This window comes from Megalobrama amblycephala, linkage group LG3 (assembly GCF_018812025.1).
Source record: "Megalobrama amblycephala isolate DHTTF-2021 linkage group LG3, ASM1881202v1, whole genome shotgun sequence".
NCBI lineage: Eukaryota > Metazoa > Chordata > Actinopteri > Cypriniformes > Xenocyprididae > Megalobrama > Megalobrama amblycephala.
The window spans coordinates 473,938-501,028 of NC_063046.1; the positions used below are offsets into that span (position 1 = coordinate 473,938).

Sequence of the window (27,091 nt, forward strand, 5' to 3'; positions counted from 1 at the left end):
CATTACTAACGTTACTGTAGTATGAAGCAGAGCAGGACTGAGTGTTGTGGAGCTGAACAAGACTGCTGGAGCGATTGATCAACACATCTCACGAGCAGCGGGACTTTTTATTATGACACAGTCACTGGCGCCGCTTCCGCTTTCCCGGTCCTGAGTATGAGGTAACACAGCTCTGTTTATCATATTAGATACATTTGAGAGTGTTGAAAATGATGTTATAACGTTATACTCTGTGCATTTGCTCTGCGGCTGCTATCAGACACTGTTACACACTGCAGTAAGATAGATCGATTTTAGAATATCATATTAAATGCTGGATGGCTTGTGTTGATAAATAGCATGAAATTCATTTTAAAACGTATTGTATGATGAGAAAATTATGTATTACTGTCACTAAAAACAAAGCTGCATCTGATTATGCTATGTTAGCTACTTCACAAAATAGTGTTTTTCTCTGAGGCATGGTAAAGCATGGTACTCACAAAAAATCAAGAAATTAGATTTAAATAATAAGACTAAACGTGTTGAGCTATATAACAATAATTAGTTTTCTGTCTATAAATATATCAAAACAGTTGTTCACTTGTCTATTAAAACATGTAAATATTAAAGCGTCTTTGGTGTTTCCATGGTTTCTACAAAATAAAACCGGAAACCGATGGTACAGCGGGTATGACACAATTGATAGGCGACTCCTCACACGTCCCGGAGCCTTGGTTAAAACTGCAATTTTCTCACGATTTACAAATAGTTGGAAACATTTGGGATAATGGAAGTACCGAACAAAATATATAACACCGGCACTTACACATTGCACCTTTAAGGCCCATTGACACCAAGGAAGGTAAATACAAAGAAAAGGTTAAAGACATAGTTCTAATGTAAAGATATAATTTTCCTTATTAAAGAATAGCAGAGTTCACACCTCAGCTATAATGACAATGGCACAGAGAAACAAAATCATTGGAAGCACTTTAATGTTCATTTCGAGTGGGAAACATAAGCTTCATAAGTTTCCACCGCAGGAACTTTCCTCAGGAACTATGGACTTTTGGGTGTTACTCAGTGTGTTTGGACTGCAGGAGTCTAAATTAAGTTATGTGTCAAAATCCCCATCTCAGAAAGTCCCTGCTCCATAAGGTAGTACTTTTTCAAAGTTCAGGAACTTTCGGGAGTGGGACTGAATAATGGTGATTGGTTGAGTTCACTCAGCATTTTATTTCAACCACCATTTTTAAAAGTTGTTTGCTATTCTAATCAACAAGGGAATTTAAAAATATGACAGATGGGCCGACAAGGTTCAGGCTTTCTTAAACTTGCATGTTATTTAAAAAAAATAAAAATAAGTGTTTCAGTAAAATAAGGTGTGTTTTATATATATATATATATATATATATATATAAACTTTTAGGGAAAATTTCAGGTTTTTTTTTTTTGGTTGGTTTTTTTGTTTGGTTTTTTGCACTTTATTTAAACTAGGATATTTTACTTTAATTTTTGTTTGACGGGCTCTGCTGCCAGTCATTTGAGCATTTCATTTATTTTATTTTTTTTACATTGATTGTATTTGATCACAATAATTCAGGAAATATCTGTCAAATTAAAAATATCAGTTTATTTAAATGATGATATTTTACTTTAATTTCACGTTGTTGTTTTTTTTTTATGTCTTGGCTGACAGTCATTCAACCATTTTATCATTTAACTGTTTTGTTACTGTTTAATTTCATATTATTTTTTTGTAATTTTACATACATTTGTATGTAAATTAAGATACATTTACAGATTATTTACAGATAGCCTATTGTTTGTAATTTTAAGCACAATTTAAAATAAAAGAAACAAATTTGTTATTTTCCTTAAAATTTTTCATGCTTTGAGTCCTTATTCAGTGCTCAATATTCCTGCAGAGTTTTTGTTTAAAGCTCTACTGATTTAAATTCATGAGCTGTGTCCCAGTTCAGGGTCTGCAGCCTTCGAAATGCATGAAAGGGGTGGGGCTTTGGAGTGGAGAAAGGTCTAATTAAGGTGCGGGGTTACCAGGTCTGCACAACAAAACCATACCAAAAGTAGCATAATCACAGCTAATAGTAGCCCAATTTCAGACTTGGCAACAAGGAGCCGAGCATCGTTACATTGCTAGCGGCTGTGTGACAAGCTGACAGTGGTGCGGACATGGATGCAGAAAAGTTTCATGACTTTTTATTAGGTTTTGACATGCTTCAATGCCGACAATGCCTGGACACTGGACCATATGAACAGATAAAATATGTATGGTTAAACTGTGTAATGTGACTTTTATATCGTTAGCAACTATTAGTTAACCTTATTTGTTTTTTATGTTAAATGAAACGTTAAATTTATAGGTTACATTCATATTTACGCATTTACTCTCTATTAATGTTATTTATCAGGATTTCTGGGATTGTAGATGCATGTAGTCTCCATGTATCTAAAAAAAATGTCTCTGGATAAATCAAATGAATAACCTATTATATGAATAACCTGTAATATAAGTCTAAGGTGTCCCCTAAATGTGTCTGTGAAGTTTTAGCTCAAAATACCCCAAAATACCCCATAGATTTTTTTTAATTAATTTTTTAACTGCCTATTTTGGGGCATAATTAAATATGCACCGATTTAGAGTGCGTGCCCCTTTAAATCTCGCACTCACTGCCCACCGAGCTCGCGACTATAATACAGTGCATAAACAAAGTTCACACAGCTAATATAACCCTCAAAATGGATCTTTACAAGATGTTCGTCATTCATGCTGCATGCATGCTTCGGATCATGTGAGTACAGTATTTATTTGGATGTTCACATTTGATTCTCTATGAGTTTGAGGCTGTGCTCCGTGGCTAAAGCTAACATTACACACTGTTGGAGAGATTTATAAAGAATGAAGTTGTGTTTATGAATTATACAGACTGCAAGTGTTTAAAAATGAAAATAGCGACGGCTCTTGTCTCTGAATACAGTAAGAAACGATGGTAACTTTAACCACATTTAACAGTACATTAGCAACATGCTAACGAAACATTTAGAAAGACAATTTACAAATATCACTAAAAATATCATAATATCATGGATCATGTCAGTTATTATTGCTCTATCTGCCATTTTTCACTATTGTCCTTGCTTGCTTACCTGCATAACGTCTGATGATTCAGCTGTACTGCTCCAGATGTTAATACTGCCTTGTCTAATGCCTTGAACATGGGCTGGTATATGCAAATATTGGGGGCGTACATATTAATGATCCCGACTGTTACGTCACAGTCTGTGTTATGTTGAGATTCGCCTGTTCTTCGGAGGTCTTTTAAACAAGTGAGATATACATAAGAAGGAGGAAACAATGGAGTTTGAAACTCTTTTCCATGTACTGAACTCTTGTTATTCAACTATGTCGAGGTAAATTCAATTTTTGATTCTAGGGCACCTTTAACTTTATTGGTAAGGCAGTACTGGGTAAACTCCAGACCTCTTTCCATTCAATCTGATTATACATTGAGTTCCAAAAAGGTTTGCATTTAGGCAATAATGTACTTATGCATAAATTTTGAATATAAAAGTTATATATATATTTTTTTTATCTATAATTTTCACACCATTAATACTTGATTGATCTGTATATAAGGGAATAAGCTCAGAAGATATATTGCCTGATGAAAGTTGAATAAGACCTCTAGGAATGGCATCAAATAGCCTACTGCTGCAAACTCCTTAGCAGTTACAGGGATATTATAATAATTCAGGAATTCACACTAATTAAAGAGTGTCTCTGTCACTAATTAAAGAGCTCTCTCACCAAAATTATACCATTATCGTACCAATTTCTGTAAAATAAAGATTTTTTTTTTTGTTGTTGTTCTAAATCACAGAGTTGTGTGGAGAAAAATTATGCTTAAAAATGAGCATCCATAAAAAAAAAAAAAAAAAAAAAAAAAAAAAAAACTATTTGTGAAAAGAAGAAAGCTTTATTGGAACCTTGTTTACATCAAAATTACACCTCAAAAATATTCTAAACCCCCCAATTTTTCAAAAATTAATTCAGGGATGATATTCCAAATCTTGTCTTTAGAGTTCTAGTAGTTCTTTATTCATTTGTTTTTAAAAATACACAGTTAGCAGTATTAAGGTCAAGTACATTTAGATCACTATCTTCAACTGGGTTACATATAACTGTTATTTTTAAATAATGTGGTCTGTGCTCCCAGCTGAAATTGATCATGTCATGCTCAAGCGCCACAACAGAGACAAAAGGTAAATTTCTACCTTTATTTGGCAGTTATTGATAATATTACTTTACTCAATAATTGCCAGTGTGGTAATAAAAATAATCTTAAAGGGCACCTATTATGCCCCTTTTTACAAGATGTAATATTGGTCTTGGGTGTCCCCAGAATGTATTTGTGAAGTTTCAGCACAAAATACCCCACAGTTAATTTATTATAACCATTTGAAAATGTCATTTTTGGGGCCTGTTTTAAAAAGAGCTGTTTTGGTGTGTACCACCTTAAATATAAATGAGCTGCATATCCCCGCCCTGCCTTTGGATGAGGGCGTAACTTGCATACCTATGGCAAAAACGGTAGAAGCAGAATGGCTGAGAGTGAGAGACCCGCTGTTTTGTATGGCATTCAGCCGTACATGTTTGAACCGGAATCAGACCCAGATGATGAAGAGACTCCGGCAGAAGAAACACAATTGAGAATGGAGCAGGACGTCTCTGAATGGTTATTTGATACATTTATGTACTTATAGAGTTTTAATCGCGTCCCCTTTGCAATTATGGATGTGCAACACACACACACACACACACACACACACACACACTGTGATAACGTTCGCGCAATTTTTTGAAACTACAAACACAAATACTGTGATAACGTTTGCTAAGTACAAATGAAATTATATTTATGCGAGGGAACGGTTGCGTCATGTTGACATTACTTGTCGTACAGGTGCTTATGTGGCAAATGTGAGAAGATGGCTACAGAACCAGAAAATATATGCTGCAGGGAGATAGAACAGGTATTAATTTATTTACATTTGTAATTGTTGCAAAAAATAATACGTGACATAAAACTGTCTGCATAGCTGTGATGTTTCTGTCTGCACGCCAATATCCCTCGTTCTACAGCTTCGTGTCGATGTGCTGGCCTTTGTATAAACATAGCAATTTTGATGTCTTGTCTTTACAGAAAACATACACAGTTTTTAATACAATATCTTTAAAAAAAAATATATATATATAGGCTACGTGTGGATACACACTATACAAAAAAGGTTTAAATTATATACACAGACATTCTACGACGACGACAACAACAACTTTAGACTCATTTGTTATTGAATTGGCTGACATCGACTGAAATGACTATTTGCTCAAAAAACATTAAATACACTTACTTCTTCTGGAGGTGACGTTGGATCGCGAACAGTAGGCAACGATCCATACTTGAGGATTAACTTTGAAGCAAGACCTGCTTTGAATTGACCCTCGTTCTCAAAACAGTCAGTCAAAAATGATTCGCGCAAACATAAACGTATTTTGGAATTTTGAGTGGCGCCTTTCCTTCGTAAATAAAATCCATCCACTGCGTTTTCAGTGGCTCTGATGTCGGAAGTAAGTGAAAACTACTATGTTCATTATGACATCCCACAACAGAACACTTAAGTTTCTTAGGAGACATTACTGGCTGTCGTTGAAACAATGGAGGATGGTTGACCGATCACCGAGGGCGGGGTCTATGCCAAAACCAGATTGTCAATCAAACCACGTGGGTGGGGCTTAGCGCAATTCTACGTCACAGTGAGAGCAATCTTAGAACAGGGCGTTCTGATACAGTGCTTATGAATTATTGAGATTGTAAAAAAACCACTGGGTGGATTTTTCTCATTCTAGGGTGGTTTTGCTCACACACTGCCAACACACATTTATGGTCAAACACCATGTAAAAGTGAATTTTGCATAATAGGTGCCCTTTAATGCAAACGAAAAACAAGATTATTCAGAGTGTAGGCCTATTTCAAGTGAAACAAAGCCCGCTACTATTAATAGCACACACTAGCAGCTGCTGAACAATCATAGTGATTTACCCTAAACAATAATCTAGTTACCTTGGTTACTATTAGGCTCTAAAACCCTGTACATCTAACTCAGGGTTAATAGCCTAGCTATTAATCAGATGTGATATGTCCAGATCACTGTATGAGTATGACATAGTCTTGTTTCCTGGGGGATCTAAATTAAGTGCACTTAATTTAGATCCCCCAGGAAACAAGACTAAATATCTTATATCATTTCCTTATACCCTGGTCTGGGTATTTAAAGCCTTGGATACCCTGCACAATTTTTGGCTGTTGCAGACGAAAAATCGCAATCATGGTGATTTCTGTGATTGTGGCACTAAAACTTAAAACTGCTTACTTCAACTCTGCATGATACATTTTTACTTGACAAATAAAATGTTATATTTGATTTACTCTGGATTATGACCAGTAAATTATTGGAGTCCATATTTCTGCAAATCTGTGTCAGGATCGATTAAAACTAAAGGCTCAATGAAAGGAGCATGTGGGCACATCATGGGACTTTTTGATTTTTGTCTATCAACTGGCTTAGCAAGTTGATAAGAAAACTGTGTGACCAAGAAAAAACTGTGTGACTAAAAAAAAAAACTGTGTGACTAAGAAAACTGTGTTTTTGTAGGAACGAGCATGTGGCGGTTTGAGTCATGCATTAGTAAACTCTGCACCCTCTGAATAAGAATCAGAAACTGACGAATTTGTGTTGTGAGGAACCCAGGGTGTGTGACTTTAAGTGATATGGGTCTATAATGAACGAATAATTGAAAGTATGGGATACCCAGAATAATCAAATATCTAAATTAATACATAACCAATGATTAATTTTTAATTGTAAACACCATCTAAGAGTAATAGTTATTTGAAATTGTCAGGTTAAACAAGCAGCTAAAGTAAAATTTAAACTAAATTCTAGAAATTAAGTGAACTTCACAGGGGCGCTGAAGAGACATACACACATTAAACCACAATGTTCATTGCAATTGTCACAAAAATGAATGTGAACGTAACAACAACATATATGTTATATATAGGAAATATGAAAAGATAATGCAAATGAAATTGGATTTTTATTTTCTAGTTACTCCACAGACATTGATTCATGTGGTGTGAACACATATTGTTGATTTTGGTGGATCAGAGGGTACTGAAAAGCATCTTGTGTGTGTTAAATTACAGTGAAGATGTATGTCACTAGTGTGATACTCCAGACTGACTTCAGGGAGTGATCATGTGACAGTTGCTGTTCTTTTGAAATCTTTATATATTATTTCCTTAAATATGTATTTGAATATTACTGTAACTGTTTGTTTGTTTGTTGTTGTTGTTGTTGTTTTTGTTTGTTTTTTTGTCATTTAAAAAAATTGTTTCATACTGAAACTTCATTTATTTAATTTTCTTAGTTATTTATTTTTTCTGGAATTTCCCTGTAATTACTGTGTTTCTTGGACTAAATTCTCTCCATTTAATTATGTTTATTGGTTAGTGGATACATTTAGCCTTCTATAAATATGTGAGAGTTCATTTTGATTCAATACTTCATAAAAAGTGCTCACAGTATTTTTGATTTTTTTATTATTATAAACACACACAATATACATATAGTATACTAACACAAAATGTTATTAAAATGTGCCAAATTATGTTAAAAAAAAATTATGAATGAAATCACAAAGAAATAAATTATTTTAAATAGCAAAACACTGTAAAAGATTAAAAGAATCACTATTTATTTGACAATTTCAATGAGGCTAGTAATACTTGCCATTGCGGTTGCTGAAGCAGCATAGTCTGCATTGGCTGCATTTGCTGTTGCTGTTGTTGCATTAGTTACATCATTTCACTCATCTTGTTCCTGTTGTGCTGCCTTTGCTTGCTCTTCAACCTGCGTCTTATTATTAATATTTTTTTTTTCAATTCCAATTCCTTTTCCCCTAGAACCTGGCATCTGTACATCATATTTTGTCTTTGTACTGCTGCAGAATAATATTCACTTCACATTTAAATGATTAAAAGTGTTTAGTGAAGCTTCATCAAACCAACATAAAATGATTTAAAGCTTTAATCAGTGAAAAACTCTGATCTTCAGGTGGGTTTGGACATGAAGACATGTCAGTGATGGAGGGAGATTCAGTCACTCTAAACTCTCCTTATTCTGAAATATATCATTGGATTGAGTGGCGGTTTGGAGAGACATACACTGTAATAGCTGGAATCAATAAAGAGTTCAATGGCATCACTGTAAACAATGATGTTCTTGATGGGATATTCAGAGACAGACTGAAGCTGGATCATCAAACTGGATCTCTGACCATCACAAACATCACAATGAAACATGCTGGATATTATCAACTACTGACAAGTGATAGTGATGCACCATTAAAAACATTCAGTGTTTCTGTCTATGGTGAGATAAACTGCACTGTTCTTACAGTATTCTTGTTTTTACTAACTATTTACATATTGAATAAATGTTGAACCGTTTTATAATTTGAGATGATAGATCATATAAACACTGACTCAATGCACAGCTTGAACCAAAAATAAGATTGTTGATTAGATTTTTTCTCATTTCTGTTTATTCGCTCGTGTTTTCCAGCTCGTCATTTGCCTGTTCCTGTCATCAGCAGTAACTCTTCTCAATGTTCTTCATCTAATTGTTCATTGGTGTGTTCAGCTGTGAATGTGAGTCATGTGACTCTCTCCTGGTACAAAGGAAACAGTTTACTGTCCAGCATCAGTGTGTCTGATCTCAGCATCAGTCTCTCTCTAGCTCTGGAGGTGGAATATCAGGATAAAAACACCTACAGCTGTGTGCTGAACAATCCCATCAGCAACCAGACTCAACATCTGGACATCACTCACCTCTGTCACACATGTGCAGGTACAGCAGAGCTGATATTAGTTAATGTCAGTGCTGATATTAGCCTTTATTGACTGAGTTTTATTCCTCAGACTCTGTCCACTGCTGTGGTTCAACTGAAGCTGTGATCCGATTGGTCCTCTCTGCTCTGGTGGGCGTGGCTACTGTCATCCTTCTGGTTTATGACATCAGATCCAGAAGAGCTGAACGAGATCAAGCACATATTCACACATCAGGTACATGATTGATGTCATTTCTTACACACTGATTTTACATATATTCATATTTGTGAGATTTATTAATTTAAGTCTTTAAATGTTCATCTTTTTCAGGAAGTATTGAAATCTAAAGCAGAACGCTGAACTTTAAAGATTCTTCAAGTGTTGTTCAAGAGCTGGGACAGTAAATCGATGCATCACAATTTTGTGGATCAATTCTGAGGTACATCGCGATTCTCTCTTGAATCAATTCTGAGCTTAATTTTTACTCTTTGATGCACAAGCTATGCAAACCTCTTCTAATGCATAACATGGGTCTAAAATGACCCGTATTCATTCCCTTTGTTATTTCAATCAAGGCTGAGTGTTTTTTGCTGAATCTTTGAAAGAAATGTATTTTATCATTTGTTTATTCCAGGTATTCATTAAATATCTTGTTTTAGATTTCCACAAATCATTGTTTATTTTTCTTTTCTTAATTTATAAACAAACACAATTTGTATTTTTTAGTCATAAATCAATGCTCTTGGTCACCCTTTATGTCTGTCAGTGTTCCTGAAAAGTAACAGTTTTGGACATACAAGGTTTCTGTCCGACAGTGACATTATATAATAAGTATATATAACAGTTTGATGTGTATAAATGTTCCTGTGCTTTTGATTTTCTTTATCCAGAGTGTCAGTATGGCTGGTCCATACTAAAATGGCTGAAATGCTGCATACAGAACAGGATGAGGAAGATGAGGCAATTCTTAGTCCTGATTTGGAGAAATGATGCTGATGACCTAAACTATGTGCCACATGGTCAATCTTGAGTTGTAGGTGTAAATCCATCTCCAATTATGTGTGCCCTGAAGAGGAACCTTAGACCTAGTCCAATAAATTGAGTAAAAAGGGGTCTTACTGGAGCAACAATCCCCCCAATTTGGGTAGAAAAATTTCTTGCGATATAGAAAGTAATAACTCAATCAGGTCACTTTATGTACAAAACTGTTATTTTTCAGGAACACTGACAGACTTAAACGGTGACCACTACTGACTACTGATGTATGACTAAAAAACAACAACAACAACAACAACAAAATAAGTAGATACAAGGTCAAGGTAACCTTGGCCTAACATTCAAATATTATGTTCAGTTATATCAAATTTTATATATATAATATATATATTGCAGGCTTGTTTGCAGGGGTTGCAGGCATAAGCAGAGCTGGCTGATGCCTCCATGTCAGCAGCCATTTCTTCTTCTTCACAGAATTTTTCCTTTTCTTATCAGTTGACCTGTTTCTCAAAAGTGAACAAACCGTAGCACACAAGTAGCACTTAACATCCAAATAAGGCACAGACTCAAAAATCAAAAAAGTCTGTTTTATTACCTAAATTCAGCTCTGTTGATGTGTGCTAAGTCTCAACACCTGTGCTCATGGCGCCATCTTATTTGTAAGGCTTTGTTTATATTTCTCTCATCTTGCACTCGGGCACATCGATCGAACCCCGAGTCTGAGAAAGTATTTGCACCTCAGAATGCTTTTATGACGCAAGATTAATGTAAACAGCCCACTGCAAACACCCTTGTAATTCACTTCAACCTTTTTAAATTTTATGAATGATTATTTTATTGAAGGTTCAAGTGATGTACATAAGGAATTAGAGGCGAGCAGAGTATGACTATTTCTAAAGAACTAGCGTTGATTAAAACTTATAGGGGTATTTTTGTTCCATAATACCAAATAAATAGATTATGATCCACAAATAAATGTAAAGAAATTCACAAAAAATAATTGTATGCACAAATTAATAGAGCGAGATGCACAAATATATGTTAAGGACACCTCTCTACCTGCACTGCAAGGAGGCGTGGAATGAGGAGGAGCAAGGAAGCTTTCTGAGGAGTTATGAGCAGGACACAGAGGAGGACACAGGTGTATCTTCACATCCTAAGGGAGTGGAGCTAAAATGCAAGGAAAGGAAATGAGGAGAGGAAAAGAGGATTCACAAATAAGAAATGAGAAGAAACTATCCATTTTTTGGGGACATTTCTATCTCATTTCCTTATTCTGTTTTGTCAGTGGGTCACATGTTGCCTATAGTGGTTTAACAGTCAGAGAGAGGGATTAAATGTTTTTTGTTGTTTGTTTTTTAATTTACTAAATAAATGTGAAAATGGCAGACCTGATTTATAGCTTATAACAACTATGTCCAGGGATTAAATGTTCAGTACAAAGTTTCTTTATCGCAGTAAACAACTGCAGTTTGAAGTGTTTTTGAAGTCTGTCCTGTGACAGTCATTTAAGAGCAACTTTCACATAGCTTTTACAAACCTCAGTGTTTTTTTTTTTTTTTTTTTGGTTTTGTTTAGTTTTTTTAAAGGTCACTGCAGTGCGCATCAGACCAGATTTCAGGAGATGTGCTTTTTGCTTAAACACATTTCAAAGAGGCTAGATTTCCTATAACCATGAAATAGTATACATAAGGCTTTCAGTCATGTGCACGAGTGTCACGATGAAGATCTTCACTCTGCTTTGTGTTTTTCTTCTTTATGGGACTTTGCCTTCAATTCAAGCAGGTGATTATTATTATTATTATTATTATTATTATTATTATTATTATTATTATTATCTGCACTTTTCATAGAATCAAAGTGAAAGTAACAAGCATATATTTTTTAGAAATGCAATTACAATTACAAATTTATGCCAAAATATGAGTGTTTTATGTTTCTAAATGTATGATTTTTTTGCAGTCCAAATAACTTGACTGAAATTTTGATTAAAAAAAAAAAAAACCCTGATGTTCACACTGATATAACTGCTCCAGAACTTTATCGTAGTTTGTATGTTTCAACCATCAGGTCTTCATTGGGCACAAACTTTGTGAAATAGGATACAACTCTTTATAGACAACAGGTGATCACCTTCATTAGGTTAAATCTTAATCAATCAATCAATCTCAATAGCTGTTCTTTTCACTTTTAAGAAGAAATAATTCTGGAAACAAATAGGACAATACTCATTAGATCCAATAGACATAACTGGTTTTGCATCAGCCGATCTTTGTTTTTGTTCCTTTGCCCATAAACCATCCGTATGGGAATGTTAGTATATAAATTCTGAACATCAAACAAGGAGAGAAAAAAACTTGACAACAGCATATAGTGATTCGATAAAGTCCATGGAATCACTTACATACAATGGCAAAGTAGGTACAAATTATTCAATAAAAGAATAATTATTCTAAGTGTTGATTCTTCAAAATCATATCAGACCTTTATGAACTTTAGGTAGTGTATATATAACAGGAGTTATAAAGAAAATTGCTTGCATTTTTTTCTCCCTTTTCAAAATGTTACAACAACTTAGAGTGGATGTAGCTAAGTTTAAAATTTGTTAGTAAGGTCAGCATGTAAACATTCACAAATTTTCTTTACACAATCTGCAGTTTGTTGAAGTACAATGGCACCACTTTTGTCAGTAGGATCTCCTTTAAGATCAAGTAAAGCATCCCTTTACGCTTTTGACAAACTATTGGGCTATAAACCATATTGTCTCTTGTAAATAACTAGAAAAATAACAAAGTGCCAAAAAAAGTTAAACGGTTTGCACTAAAGTGGTGTTATGATTATGTTGAACCAAAAGCCTGAGCTGGAGAATATCAATGTTATTTATTGTTGATCAGTAGAGATGAGCCGAGTGGAAGCAGAAAAGAAAAATAAACTTCTGAGTCTAGTTTGTGGGGTTTTAGGTAAGCAGAGAGTTCTTGGTTCTTAGTTCCCATTCTTTGCCTTTGACAGCAAAACGGGAAACAGGTCTTGCAAATTGCATTGTCTGAAAAGGGATCCTAGCCCTTCAGTAAAATACAAGACAAATAAAATAGAGATAGAAAAATATCACATTCCCACATAGTGAGATTAAAATAATAATATGATGATTAAAAGTTTGCAGTATAAAGCAGTATAAAGGGCTGTTTTTGTACTGGTAAAATAACTGGAAGTGACATCGGAAGTCAAACATTCAAGTTATGAAATAAAGACTGTGGAAAACAGAGCTTGATGATACTTTGACGTTTTGTTCTACAACAGAAACTTCACACACACTCGCACTCCAAACAAAACATCAAAGTATTGTCAAGTTCTTTTTACCACAGGCTGTATTTTAATCATAAATAAATAAATAAAACTTTATAAAACCCCCATTGAAAAATCTTTAACCAGCAGTCTTCCAGATTCTGACATCATAATTCCATGACTTTGATGTTATGTGGAATCCCAAATAGATCTCTCTTCTACAAGATCTGGTACCAAAATTATATTTTATTAGATAGACAACTTTTAAATTCAAATGGCAATTTATTAACCTATACAGAATTCTTGGAAAAATTAGAATTTCAGTCCAAACCCAGATAGGACAGAAGATGGGAGATATCCTTAAACAGAATTGTAATAATAAATATATTAGGAGTATAAGCTCATTGTGGAACAGTATATTTAGAAATATAAACTAAGCTTTGAATATTTGTTAAATATATATATATATATATATATATATATATATACAATAAAGTGAAAGAGGGTACATTCAAAATGTTACATAGATAACCAGCTGAAAGTGTGTTAGAGAAGTTTCATATTGATTATTCCTGTGATTTGTGCTCAAAATTCACTCTAAAAATGTTGGGTAAAAAACAACTCAAGTTGGGTTAAATATGGACAAACCCAGTGATTGTTTTATGTTTTGTTTTGTTAGTTTGTTGAACCCAAAAGAGGTTGCAAATTAAAAATCAGACATGTACAGTGGGTACAGAAAGTATTCAGGCCCCCTTAAATTTTTCACTCTTTGTTATATTGCAACCATTTGCTAAAATCATTTAAATTCATTTTTTCCTCTTTAAAGGGTTAGTTCACCCAAAAATGAAAATTATGTCATTAATGACTCACCCTCATGTCGTTCCAAACCCGTAAGACCTCCGTTCATCTTCAGAACACAGTTTAAGATATTTTAGATTTAGTCCGAGAGCTTTCTGTCCCTCCATTGAAAGTGTATGTACGGTAGACTGTCCATGTCCAGAAAGGTAATAAAAACATCATCAAAGTAGTCCATGTGACATCAGTGGGTTAGTTAGAAGGTTTTGAAGCATCTAAAATAGATTTTGGTCCAAAAAATGCGACTTTATTCAGCATTGTATTCTCTTCCAGGTCAGTTGTTTATCAGCTTTCACTCCACAGTGACGCTCCTGCTTCTTCTTCTTTCCTGTTTTACGGTGGTCCAGCTTACTGGTGCATTACCACCGCCTTCTGCTCTGGACAGTGACGCTGATGACGTGTTATTAGTTCTTCGTCCGTGTATTCGGGTTCAAATAAATATGGCTGAGCAAAACATGTTTGTTAGACATGTTTGCGAAGGTTGTTTTGTTTACAGCGTGCGTCTCTCCCACAGACTGTAAACGAAGCTCGGGTGCACCAGATAACACGTCATCAGCGTCACTGTCCAGAGCAGAAGGGGGCGGTAATGCACCAATAAGCTGGATGCCAACCACCGTAAAACAGGAAAGAAGAAGAAGCAGGAGCGTGTTTAATAGCCTCAGTCTGCTACTGTATGGCCGAGAACTGCTACATGAAGCTCTCGGCCTCGTCGCCAAATAGGCTGACCTGAGACACGAGGGAGTCCAGGAACCGATATTTATCGGTCTCCCTCATGTCTGCCAAGGTCAGCCACAGGTGATGCTGCTGGACTACAAGAGTAGCCATCACCTGACCAACAGAAAGCACCATCACCTTAGTCGCCTGGAGGGCAAGGTCAGTGGCGGCGCACAGCTCGCCCAGAAGCTGTTGGTCAAGACCACCCTGGGGCATGTCCATGGGCGCTTTGGCCTGATAGACCTGTAACGAAGAGATGGTTTTGGATTCCAGACGAGCCCGACCTTCTCGGCAGCCCGGGAAAGCATAGCCATCAACTCAGGCAATGCTACACTCCCAGAGGGAGGCAACGCAGCCGAGTCTTCATCTCCCGAGGACTTTTGTTCACCTTCTGATGCCGCAATCAACATCTGGTCATCCGCCGGCGCACCAAAGGAAACGACTGGTTGCTTAACAGAGGGATCAGTGCGATCCTCTGGTAACACCACAGGCTGCAGTGTTGTAGAGGGGAAAGGGACCCACAGAGCGCCGATCTGACCATAATCTTCAAATCACCCTGCCTACACGCCGACATGCTGCTCCCCTGGCTAGAGCCAGAGAAAACGGCTGAACGGGTTATAGGGGAGGGGACCCCCCTAGACCCCCCTAGAGTCTAGACCTCAACACTGAGATAGTCATGTTCCTGCAGTGAGAACATGAACTATCCACAAAATCTGCTTCAGCATGCTGAACGCCCAGGCATGTGACACAACAATTGTGACCATCAGCGGGGACCAGGGAACGACCACATCCAGTAACTCACAGACGAAATGACATTTAAAAAAAAGATGCAGAGTTCATCTGTGAAGCTCTTTTAGAAGGGGAAATTCAGTTCTGTTCTTTTGTGCTGGTACACCATTCCCTGAGTCACATGCACAGAGGAACCGGCCCAAATCACAAACCAAACTGGTCAAATAATGCTGTGAAAACAGCAGTTGAGAGCTGTATAAATAGCTCAAGAGGCTCACACTGGAAGCTTGTGGCCTTGCTGTAATGTCCCTTCACACTAACACTTGCAGAAGTATTGCAAATAATGCACACCAATTCCATTGGCTTGTTTTAGTTCATTTGAAGCTGATAGAGCTCTCTGGCGATATCCCAATTCGTCGGTCACTACTGACGAACGTCAAACGTGACCGGCTGAAAGGGAGCTAAGTAACACAATTGGTTACCTTTGTAGGGAGTAATGCGTTATTGCAATGTATTACTTTTAAAAGTGAGTTTCCCCAACACTGAATACTAGTACCTTAAAAATAAGAACTAGTAGCTAATGAAGAAGTACTAGTACTTAATGGAATAGATATCAGTGTCTAAAAAATAAGTACTAGTAGCATGAGACAGAGACTGGTCAGTTAGACTTGAATTAGGCTACTTCTAAATGTTTAATATTTGTTCTGTCCTATATTTACCTAGCCCAGTGTGTTTTAGAGTTTAATATCTTTCATGATTTTTTTTCCCCATTAATCATGGGTGATTCTGTATATTTCTGTATACTGTTCTGTATATTCTGTATATCTTGTTCTGTTTAAAAAATGTGTAGTATGTAGTATGTCATAGGATGTAGTGTCATAATTTTGACTTTTTATTTTATAATTATGGCTTTTATTAATAATTGAGAGTAATCATTTTTTATCAAGTCATAATAATGTAAACTTTACTTTCTTTCAGGATCAGAACATAAAATATCCATTGACAAATGGATCGTTTGGTTTTAAATATTGGGTTACATTGAACCAGAGTATTGTCAGTAAAATTGACCCAGTTACACAAAAACTTCTTAGCCTCTGGGTAAAAGTAATAAAAAATAATGAAATAAAATTATCCAAGAGGCTGAATCTAAAATAATAAAAGTAATGGCTTTATAATAATTAGTTTTTTCTTGCCTTTTTATGGGTATTTTATCGCTTTTCATTGCAGAGAAACACTCGCTGTATTACATTTACACAGCCTTGTCTAAACCTGTGGATCTGCCGGGCATCTATGAATTCACTGCTATGGGTCTGCTGGACGACACACAGATCGACTATTACAATAGTAAAGAAAAGAGAAAGATTCCCAAACAACAGTGGATGAAAGAGAAACTGAAGGAGGATTACTGGGAAAAAGGCTCTCAGTCCAGAAAGAGTAAAGAACAGTGGTTTAATGTGAACGTCCACATTATCATGGACCGCATGAGACACGATAATTCAGGTGAGAAACATTCATACAGTTTAACATGCACATGATTTTTATTATCACCACCTCACAACAAACACGATGAATCAAGTGAGGAACATTCATACTGTTTAACATGAATATACCCAACTTAATTATTCATATATATACAGTCCAGTCCAAAAGTTTGGAACCACTAAGATTTTTAATGTTTTTAAAAGAAGTTTCGTCTGCTCATCAAGGCTACATTTATTTAATTAAAACTACAGTAAAAAACAGTAATATTGTGAAATATTATTACAATTTAAAATAACTGTTTTCTATTTGAATATATTTCACAAAGTAATTTATTCCTGTGATGCAAAGCTGAATTTTCAGCATCATTACTCCAGTCTTCAGTGTCACATGATCCTTCAGAAATCATTCTAATATGCTGATCTGCTGCTCAAGAAACATTTAATGTGTACAATTGTACAAAATATTTGTGTACAATATTTTTTTTCAGGATTATTTGATGAATAGAAAGTTCAAAAGAACAGTGTTTATCTGAAATCTAATCTTTTGTAACATTATAAATGTCTTTACTGCCACTTTTGATTGATTTAATGCATCCTTGCTGAATAAAAGTATTCATTTCTTTAATTTCTTTTCAAAAAAATAAAAATAAAAATTCTTACTGACCCCAAACTTTTGAACGGTAGTGTATAATGCTACAGAAGCTTTGTATTTCAGATAAATGCTGTTCTTTTGAACTTTCTATTCATCAAGGAATCCTGAAAAAAAAAAAAGTACACAACTGTTTTCAACATTGAAAATAATCATAAATGTTTATTGAGCAGCAAATCAGCATATTAGAATGATTTCTGAAGGATCATGTGACACTGAAGACTGGAGTAACGATGCTGAAAATTCAGCTTTGCATCACAGGAATAAATTACTTTGTCAAATATATTTAAATAGTACACAGTTATTTTAAATTGTAATAATATTTCACAATATTACTGCTTTTTACTGTATTTTAATTAAATAAATGTAGCCTTGGTGAGCAGACGAAACTTCTTTTAAAAACATTAAAAATCTTAGTGGTTCCAAACTTTTGGACTGTACTGTATATATATACACATACACACACTAGGTTAGCCATAGCATTTCTATTGCAACTGTGGAATGACAACAAGACACATATGCTGCGTCCCAATTCAAATACTATCCATCCTAGTATTCGAAAATAAAATTACTGTGTCCCAAATCGTAATATGTTGAAATGAGTATTCCAAAGATACCCGGGTGGTCTTTTTCCAGTTAGAATCCGAAGTGCAGATCCGTTCACACTCTTAACGGCTAATGTTTCCCACAACCCATTGCGCTGTGGATGAGGATTTGATTAGAACTACATACACGATTGAAAAGTGTTAAAAAACTACAAACATGACGGATGTGCGAGACCGACGGTTAAGCAGAGCGGTTAAGATAAAGGGGGTTGTGATTAATAATCAATACCTAACCTGACGAAAAGATATTTATTAAATGTTATCCACATTATATTTCATCTGCAACACCATTGTGAACTTTTATAACGATTCATTTAGTCATTAACTTTTAAATGCATCATTATGCAAACATGAGGAGAGTTCTCCATATGAAAGATCCATGACTGGCAGATTAACGTGCGACTACAATTCTCTCCGCTGTACATAATTTACATTATATTATAGTTTAAAACAATAATAAGAACTAAAAAAGAAGAGCTGGAATAAGAATAAACAAATTTTTGACATTTAAACGCTGACTTCACAAGACTATATAAAGTACAAGTGTGTGTATCTGCTACACACTCAAAAGTATGTACTTTTTCTTCATAAAAACAGTACATACTTTTAGGGCATAGAATAAGTAGGTGAATTAGGACCAGGCAAGTGTCACACAAAGTATCACATACAGTTTGACAACTGAACATCTGACATTATATACTGTTTGAATTCTGTTGATCAGATACGAAACAACAGACACCGTGAGAGAGGTATGTCTGGAGATGTACATCAACAGTGACTTCTATTGCGGTGACAGTTGCTGGGTACCAGCTGAGGAAGATGTGCAGCTGGAGGCTGATGACAACAATGTCATCTCAGAAGTGGTTCAGCTGGTGTCTGAAGATCTGACCGACCCAGCAAGGCCTTCAACACAAATGGCAGGGAGCAGCAGTGGGATCGACCAGGGTGGCATGGATGCTTCTCCTGTAACCCCTGAGGAGAACAGGCCAACAGGTTAATGTCAACAAAGCATTTGAGATGCAACATTACAATTAGATGCAAAAGAAAAATCTTACAAGTCAGACTAATTATTCATGTTTGACCTGTGGTTGGTTTCTAATAGCAAATCATTTGTTTTTCTTCTTTTTTTCCAGAAAATACCAAAGTGAGGAAGAAGAATTTAATTAGTGCATTCTTCCAAAAGCTATTTGGGATCTCAGCAAAGCCTAAGATGGATCTGACTGTTCCGGAGCCGTTGTGTGTCCCAGATAAAAGTGCTGTCGAGCCAACATCTCAAACGGATCTTTTTGTTACCGAGCAATCAAGTGTCCGAGTTCCAAGCGTTCCTGTGCCAGAACCTGAATTGGATCTGGCTAATTCAAAGGAAATATGTGTCCCGGAACCTGTATCCTCAGATGTTCAGGAGGTTGATGTCAACATTGCCATCTCAGACTTGAAGAGCCCTACGCTGGTGTCTGAAAATCTGACCGACCCAGCTGGACCTTCAACAGAAATGGCAGGGAGCAGCAGTGGGATCGATCAGGGTGGCATGGATGCTTCTCCTGTAACCCCTGAGGAGAACAGCCCAAAAGGTGAATGTCAAAAAAACATTTGAGATGCAACATTACAATTAGATGCAAAACGAAATTTCTTACAAGTTGGACTAATTATTCATGTTTAATCTGTGGAAATGTTTCTAAAGGCGTATTATATGTTTTTCTTTTTTTTTTCAGAAAGTACCAAAGTGAGGAGGAAGAACAAAATTAGTGCATTCTTCCAAAAGCTTTTTGGGATCTCCGAAGCAAGCGCACATTGAAAAGGATCTGGTAGTTCCTGAGCAATAAAGTGTCTCAGTTCCAAGCATTCCTGAGCCGAAACCTGAAGGTCTGGAGGTTAACATCAACAACATCCCATTCAGTTACTGCACTTCAGTAGAAATAGATGTGCAACTGGAGGTTGATGCCATCACAGAGCTGAAGAATCACACACTGGTGTCTGAAGATTTGACCGACCAAGCAGAAAGTATGTGTATTTCTCCAAAAGCTTGTTAGGGTGTCAGCACAGCCTGTGATTGATCCAGCTGTTCCAGAATAGTTGTGTGTCCCTAGTGCCTGCACTTCCAAGCAGGAACCTAAAGTGGCAGATCTTTCAGTGGCAGATAACTTTTTTTCAGTTGAAGGACCATTGTGAATGGCACATGACACCTGTCACTGAGGTCCAAACCAATGTCTTCATAGGAAATAAGTCTACAGTGTAAGCTTAATGTAATACAGGAGTATAAACAGGAATCGAACACAATTATTTTTCTACACTGTAAATCCTCTTTAGTGAAAGACTAATCTAGGCTGTTGTGTTCTTGTGCAGTGAGACAGCTAGGAACTGAGCCAAACTGAAGGAGATGGATATTACCCACATCCTGAACGCTGCAGTGTTGAAAAAGAACCAGAGGGTTTATGTTGGGAATGCCAAGAAAGAAAGACCTGAGAGGACGATTAATACAGGGGTGAAATATTACACTTATTGTTGCTTGTGGACATACCAGCTGCAAAATTCATCCACAAGGCCCTGAGAAAACCATTTTTGAAAACCTAAATTTATGTGAACTTCAAACATATATGTATATGTATATGTGTATATAGTAAACTGTGACATATTATACCCAAAAATTACTCAGACACTTTGACCTGACCATGGTTTGCTTAAGTGTTATCTGACATAATTAAGATATTTTTTTCTGACACAGTTTAACTTTGAGATCTCGTCATATTTTATTACCTTTTTTTTTAAAAAACTATAGTGAATAAACTGTAATAATGAATGAAATGTTCAAGGTGTCTGAACAAATTGTGGTTTGACCGTATATATGAGCAATATCACACTCGTAGCCGTGCGATATGGCTGTATCGCACGGCTACGAGTGTGATATTGCGTTTATACAACAGTTCGACGGCACGAGTGTGTAAATAAATAAGAACAACAACGGAGTGTCTTTAAAACCCTCTTTTGTGCAGCACTACTTCCTTCCGCCACTGATTCAAAACTCAAGTTGTCAGTTGGACCAAGCCTCCGTTACTAACTCTAAAACCTCACTTTAGAACTAGTAACGAAGGAACGTTGAGTCGCTTCATTGAAACACATTGAATTTTGTACAGTATTAGAGGAGCGAGAGCGAGAGAGAGAAAGTAGGCTATTACCTGTGTCTGGTATATTGCATTACATTCATTCTTCAAGTCGATGTCCATAATATTATATCCTTTATAGACCATTTCAAGGAAGTAAACAAAAACAAACGCGCTGCAATGCTACTGCGCATGTCTGGTCCTTAAGCATTTCCGGTGGCGCCATTTTTAAATCACAAAGCTGTCAAAACAAAATGACTAGCGCATATTTTTTAAGTCTAGCTAAAACAGAACAGTTAAGATATTTACAAAAACTAAAAATAGATGATAACGTGGAATTACCGGACCCTTTAAATCAAACACTGAGGCGACAACTTTTCACTCAGAACGTTAAACGTTTACCTAAAGTAACTTATCCAGACGTGTATCATTATCTAGTTGAGACAGAGTGCGTCTACACGAAAGAAGCAGTAAAGGCATATCGTAGTCTGGATGCTTACAATTACTTCCTTAGCGGAAAAGTTGGAAACATTTGTTCCTACAATGTGGACGATTTTTTTCTTGTGTTTGGTGAAGTCGGGGCAAGTCAAACGTTGTCGAAAACATACTCTGCGTGGTTCGTTGCTAAGGTGAACCGGGGAGGTTATTAGTGGGCATTGCACTTGCATGGCCGGGTAAGTTTGTATGTCTATGCGAACAAGACGTACTGAATTCTAGTAGTAAACTAATTGTTGTGTTCCATTATTACCTATTACATACGTAATTATTTCATACGTTTCTAAATGTTTGTGGTTAGGTGAAGTGTGTAGCCATGTTGCTGCGATTCTCGTTGCTGTGGAACAGTGTGTGAGAGAGGGTTTTAATGCTCCATCTGTGACATCTGAGCCCTGCATGTGGTCATGAATAAACAAGAAGGTGCATGCAATTCAATGCTGGCTAACGTGTTTTTTATTCTAATTTTTATTAAATTCTAATTCATTACATCCTTTGCGAAAATTAACCATGGTTTTACTACAACAGCAAAAAAAGTATAATCCCACTTTGTTTTAGATTGATCCAAAACCAGTGGCAGACATTGACTTTTCCAAGCCTGTCAGACAAAGGCCAGTTCAGAGTAGGGAGCCCGTCACATCTACTGTAGTCACACCAGTCTCACCAAGCATGCTTTTTAGGTCCTTGAAGGTAAGGAAACATTTGCAGAAACCTGACAAATTACAATATGTGCAAAAACACAATATGTAACTAGACAGTCATCAGCATACATTTACTCTTAACGTGCAAAGTTGTGTTTTTGGAAAATATCTGTAGTGTCATGTGCTACTCAAAAAAAAAAAAAAAAAAAAAAAGGACTATGACGTAAATATTATTCCCATTTCAGAATGAGATCCCAGACTGTGCACTGTTCACCACTATAACTTTTGGTAGTGACACAGACACTGCATCTGAGGGAGAGCAGGAGAGCACAGGCAGGGTTGATAGTCTGACTACAGCTGAGGCAGATTCTAATATGGAAGCACAAGTGATGGTTCAGAGTGACACACCTTGTACTGACAGCACTGTAGATGCTAGCATGCCAAAACCCCTTACACATCTGTTTGATGAGAAGCATAGTTTGCTGTCACAAGCTGAACTACAAAAGGAGTTGGATAAAATCATGCAAACCATCCCTGCTTACTTTAGTGAACTGAATTGTAACCATCTCCAGAAGAGTACACTGGGTCAGTCCTCTTGTAAACAATGGTTTGAGCAGAGACAGGGCCGAATCACTGCAAGTCACTTTAACGAAGTGTTAAAATGCAAGACAAGTCATGTTAGCGTGACATCTAAAATCATGGGCTACACATCAAGCAGAAATGCACCAGCCTTAGCTTGGGGTAAGAACAGTGAAAAACTAGCTAGAGAAGCCTTTTCTTCAAACCAGATGACTTGTCATGACAGCTTATCAGTGGAAGAAGTTGGATTGGTAGTAAATCCAAAGTTTCCTCATTTAGGCGCCAGCCCAGATGGAATAGTTCATTGCAAATGCTGCCCACCTTCTACACTTGAAATAAAATGCCCCTTAAAATATGCAAATATGTCCATAACTGATGCAAATTAAGAGCAAAGATTTCTGTTCTAGGGAAAAACTTTGAGCTTAAAAAGAACCATGCATACTATGCACAAGTTCAGGGGCAAATGGCAGTGTGTGAACTCAAAACTTCTTACTTTGTCATTTGGACAACGGAGGACTGCCACACACAGAAGGTAGAGTTCTCTGAAGAGTACTGGGCTCAGATCAGGCCAAAACTGGATCTCTTCTACAGACAGCACATTCTCACAGAAATTTGCACACACAAATTGAAGAAACTATTTCTGATCGCAGAGACTTCCTGTTTGTGTAAACGTAGGTCTGAAACCTCTGTCACACAGTGCTCTGTCTGTCACAAGGTGTTTCATCTGAAATGTGTAGGCTTAAAAAGGCATCCAGGTGAGCAATGGTTTTGTTCAGCATGTTCACCATAATCTACATAAATGTGAAATCACACACAGCCTTCTTAGTGATCTGTTAAAAGTTAATTTAATTGTTGTGAAATATCAAATGCAATCAAAAATTCAATCAAATGCAGTACAGCAAATGTTCTAATTAACAAATGTTTAATAATTGCAGATAGTTAGAAAAAAAAAATTAAAGATCAAACATAAATCTATATACACAATATATACAATGACACATTTCATGTTTTAAATCTGCCACCAATGTTAATACTGTACACAATCATTCAATTAATAAAAAATAAAAGGTTTCTAACCACTTGTTAGTGTCTAATGTGTCTTTTTCTACTGAACTAATGACTTGTCCAAATTAGATAATGCAGAACATACCAGTAGTATTTTATCAACAGTTGCCACCGTGTCTTTGCGTCTTCGTTTGACCAAGTTTATGGGGAGTGTTTGTCGCAAAATGCTGTACTTTTTAATGCGGCCGATAGCTCTTTCCACATGAATTCTCATCCTTGACATGTGACGTGACACAGAATTCTGTCTAAAAGCTGCGTCTTTCCACGGGTTGAAGCTGGTATAAGTAGCTGACTGCAAAAAATGCTGTTCTTACTTGAGTTTTTGTCGTTTCTGTCAAAATATCTTAAAGTTCTTGAACAGACATTTTCTTCAAGTAAAAAATATTTTCTTGTTTTCAGGAAAAGTTTTTCCTAAAAGCAAAATAATCTGCAATGGGGTAAGCAAAATAATCTTATTTCCTATATAATCTTGTTTTCGTTTGGTTGAATTTTGCTTGTTTTAAGGAAAAACTATAATTTTGACCTTTTTTCCTAAAAACAAGAAAATAATTTTTACTGTCAAGAAAACTCTTGATCTTTTCAAGCTAAGTAAGAACAGCATTTTTTGCAGTGTGGACTCCTTACTCAGGGAAACTGAACCCTCGGTCAGCCATGACAATGTCTCCCTCTTCCAAAAGATCAATTAACCCAGATGATTTGGTGATTGTTTTGTCACTGGCTCTCCCACCCCAAGACTTAGAAAGAAAAGTGACTGACCCTGTTGGACTGATGCCAAACAGGAATTTGATGGTGTTGTGGGACTTATAGTTGGAGTATGTCACCGCTCTTGCACTTAGTGATGTTGGTCGGTCAATAAAAATTTCGCTGCAGTCTATGATACACCTAACTGAACTGAATGGGGGGCTTTTGAACAGGCCAGGAAGACTCTTTTTAATCTCTTCCCTGGAAGGCCAATGTACTAGAGAGCTGAAACGCTGTGACATTACATCTAACCAGTCATGAAATATTGAAGAGATTGTTGCACAACTGCAATGAAACCTGTAGGCAAGATCTTTATGCGTGAGGCCAAGTCTCAGTTTCATCAAGACCAAATAAAACTGGAGAGGTGTTGGAGGACTCAGCGTTCTCGGACTCCAAGCAGTGGTCAGATAAGTCAGAAGTGCGAAGAACACTTTGGATGAGCGAAGGCCAGTATAGAAGTGAATGGTTTGATCATCTTTTAAATCCACGTCAGATTTTAGTTGTTTTCTTTCACAGGTGAGTGTTTGTACTTTTGACTGTAGGCTTGTCACTTGGTCTTTATAAGATGAATTCAGGTTCTGCATTTCTTCTATATCCCTCATAGTGAGATCAGTTCCAACACACATGTCATTGTAGGACTTAACTTCTGTCACATCTATGTCCATGTCCTCAACTTCCTCAGTGGGCTGAACTCTAATGCTTGTCTCGGAGACCTCCGATGCTCGTCTTAGAGACCTCTGATATCGGTCCATCTTTCTGGAGTTGTCAGGTCTGTGAGGAAGTTTTGATGGAATGTAGTCTGGACTTAGAGGGTCATCTGATGGCTTGCCTAAAGACAAAAGTAGAACAACATAATTGGGATAGGCTATAGATTTCACACATCACTGGTTGAAGATAGATGATGACAAAGACCAAGAATGGTGAACAAAACATTAATTGTGTTAACACAATTTCATGCTAGCAGTGAATTTTTAATTATGTAATCTAAAAACAAACTAGCTAGCTATCAGTATGACCACTGTATACTACCCTGTAAAAAAAAAAAAAGTAAATATTTTAGGTATCATGAACCATTAATATTATACTGTTTATTCTAATTTATAACGTTATTTTTCACAAGTTCATAAAGCACAACGTTTTTTGTGGTTTGACAACATTAAAATGTTCAATAATTAACTAACCAACGTTAATATTAATTTAATTAATATTTAACTTAACCAGGTTAATGTGCACTATTAAAGAAGACTTATTGTTTAACACAAATTAATAACAGTCGTGCATTTCGTAATTAACATTTAACAAAATAAGTGTTGTAAAAATGTTGTTTGTCGTTCTTTTGCGAAATAACGCCGTTATTGTTATTTACACAATAAAACATTATTGTTAAGTGTTATACATTGCATCTGACAGCTAGTTATACAATGATTGTAAACTGCTACTTTCCTAATTACAGCCCACAGAACATTTAGAAATGGAATGGAAATAAAAACCTGTCTTTTTCACTAAAAGTATCAAAACGCTAACGTTAGCTATCTAGTTAAGTTACATGCTACATGAAAACAATGACGGAGCCACAATGCTAACTCAAATGATTCATCATACTATAGTCTATAATGAACGTATAAAAATACAAATAATTCAGTGAAATAAAGGTTTACTTACCAGAGATAAAATGTGTGCTACATATCCTAGAGTTGCAAGTTGGTATCCAGCCTTCTCTTTTAACTGCTGCAATCCAGGCGTCGCGTTGCGTTTTGTTTTTCGGAAATCTAAACGCTTTGATTTCAGAAAGCAAGTTAGTTCCCGGCCTGAGAGAGCATCCAACCACCGAACAACACGGTCCTAATTTTAATTTGGACATTTTATTATCTGTAAATTGTCGCAGTATCACTGAACTGAAGCGCCTCCCGCCAATGTTTAGAATGTGCGCGCTAACTAACCGGAAACTTCCGAGGACCAAAGACGTCACTTCCTTACTTCGACGAATAGCAGTTGAAATGGTCCATACAAGTCCGTTTGAATGTCCGCTGAGGAAAGCGATCTTTATATTTGTCCTTTTCCGTAACATCCATTACACCACAGCGCTAAAACAACTTACTTTTGCAAAAGTTCCTTTCAATTTAAAAGCCTCTTGTGCTTCACTGACTCATTCTCCTGTAAAGTGTTGCCGCCATCTAATGGCGTATTAATGTAATGTTCACTCAAT

General features: G+C 36.2%; 3 protein-coding genes and 1 long non-coding RNA gene across 4 annotated transcripts; 3 read left to right on the plus strand and 1 right to left on the minus strand.

Moving 5' to 3' along the window:
- Positions 1–8,915: 8,915 nt before the first annotated feature.
- LOC125264091 lies at positions 8,916–9,619 on the plus strand. Its single transcript, XR_007183968.1, has 3 exons — positions 8,916–8,977; positions 9,049–9,192; positions 9,289–9,619. It is a non-coding gene; the product is annotated as an uncharacterized LOC125264091 (long non-coding RNA).
- Positions 9,620–11,584: 1,965 nt separating this feature from the next.
- On the plus strand, positions 11,585–20,694 carry LOC125263934. Its single transcript, XM_048183133.1, has 5 exons — positions 11,585–11,739; positions 16,762–17,034; positions 19,080–19,262; positions 19,403–19,840; positions 19,982–20,694. Exons 1-5 carry the CDS (start codon positions 11,658–11,660, stop codon positions 20,062–20,064), a joined length of 1,059 nt encoding a protein of 352 aa, XP_048039090.1. The 5' UTR covers positions 11,585–11,657; the 3' UTR covers positions 20,065–20,694.
- Positions 20,695–21,433: 739 nt separating this feature from the next.
- Positions 21,434–23,465, plus strand: LOC125263935. The gene is made up of 3 exons (XM_048183134.1): positions 21,434–22,282; positions 22,418–22,549; positions 22,746–23,465. The coding sequence occupies exons 2-3, from the start codon at positions 22,529–22,531 to the stop codon at positions 23,463–23,465; spliced, it is 741 nt and encodes a 246-aa protein (XP_048039091.1). The 5' UTR covers positions 21,434–22,282; positions 22,418–22,528.
- Positions 23,466–24,764: 1,299 nt separating this feature from the next.
- On the minus strand, positions 24,765–27,066 carry LOC125263936. Its single transcript, XM_048183135.1, has 2 exons — positions 26,548–27,066; positions 24,765–25,714 (listed from the first exon to the last, which is right to left on the minus strand). Exons 1-2 carry the CDS (start codon positions 26,951–26,953, stop codon positions 24,765–24,767), a joined length of 1,356 nt encoding a protein of 451 aa, XP_048039092.1. The 5' UTR covers positions 26,954–27,066.
- Positions 27,067–27,091: the final 25 nt, after the last annotated feature.

Coding starts and splice junctions, on each gene's coding strand:
- LOC125263935 (XM_048183134.1), top strand. CDS start 22,529: ATGCTTTTTAGGTCCTTGAAG. Junction 22,550..22,745: donor TGCTTTTTAGGTCCTTGAAG/GTAAGGAAACAT, acceptor TTCCCATTTCAG/AATGAGATCCCAGACTGTGC.
- LOC125263936 (XM_048183135.1), bottom strand. CDS start 26,953: ATGTTACGGAAAAGGACAAATATAAAGATCGCTTTCCTCAGCGGACAT. Junction 25,715..26,547: donor TAGCACACATTTTATCTCTG/GTAAGTAAACCT, acceptor TTTTGTCTTTAG/GCAAGCCATCAGATGACCCT.
- LOC125263934 (XM_048183133.1), top strand. CDS start 11,658: ATGTGCACGAGTGTCACGATGAAGATCTTCACTCTGCTTTGTGTTTTT. Junction 11,740..16,761: donor TTTGCCTTCAATTCAAGCAG/GTGATTATTATT, acceptor TTTTCATTGCAG/AGAAACACTCGCTGTATTAC. Junction 17,035..19,079: donor CATGAGACACGATAATTCAG/GTGAGAAACATT, acceptor GCTGGGTACCAG/CTGAGGAAGATGTGCAGCTG.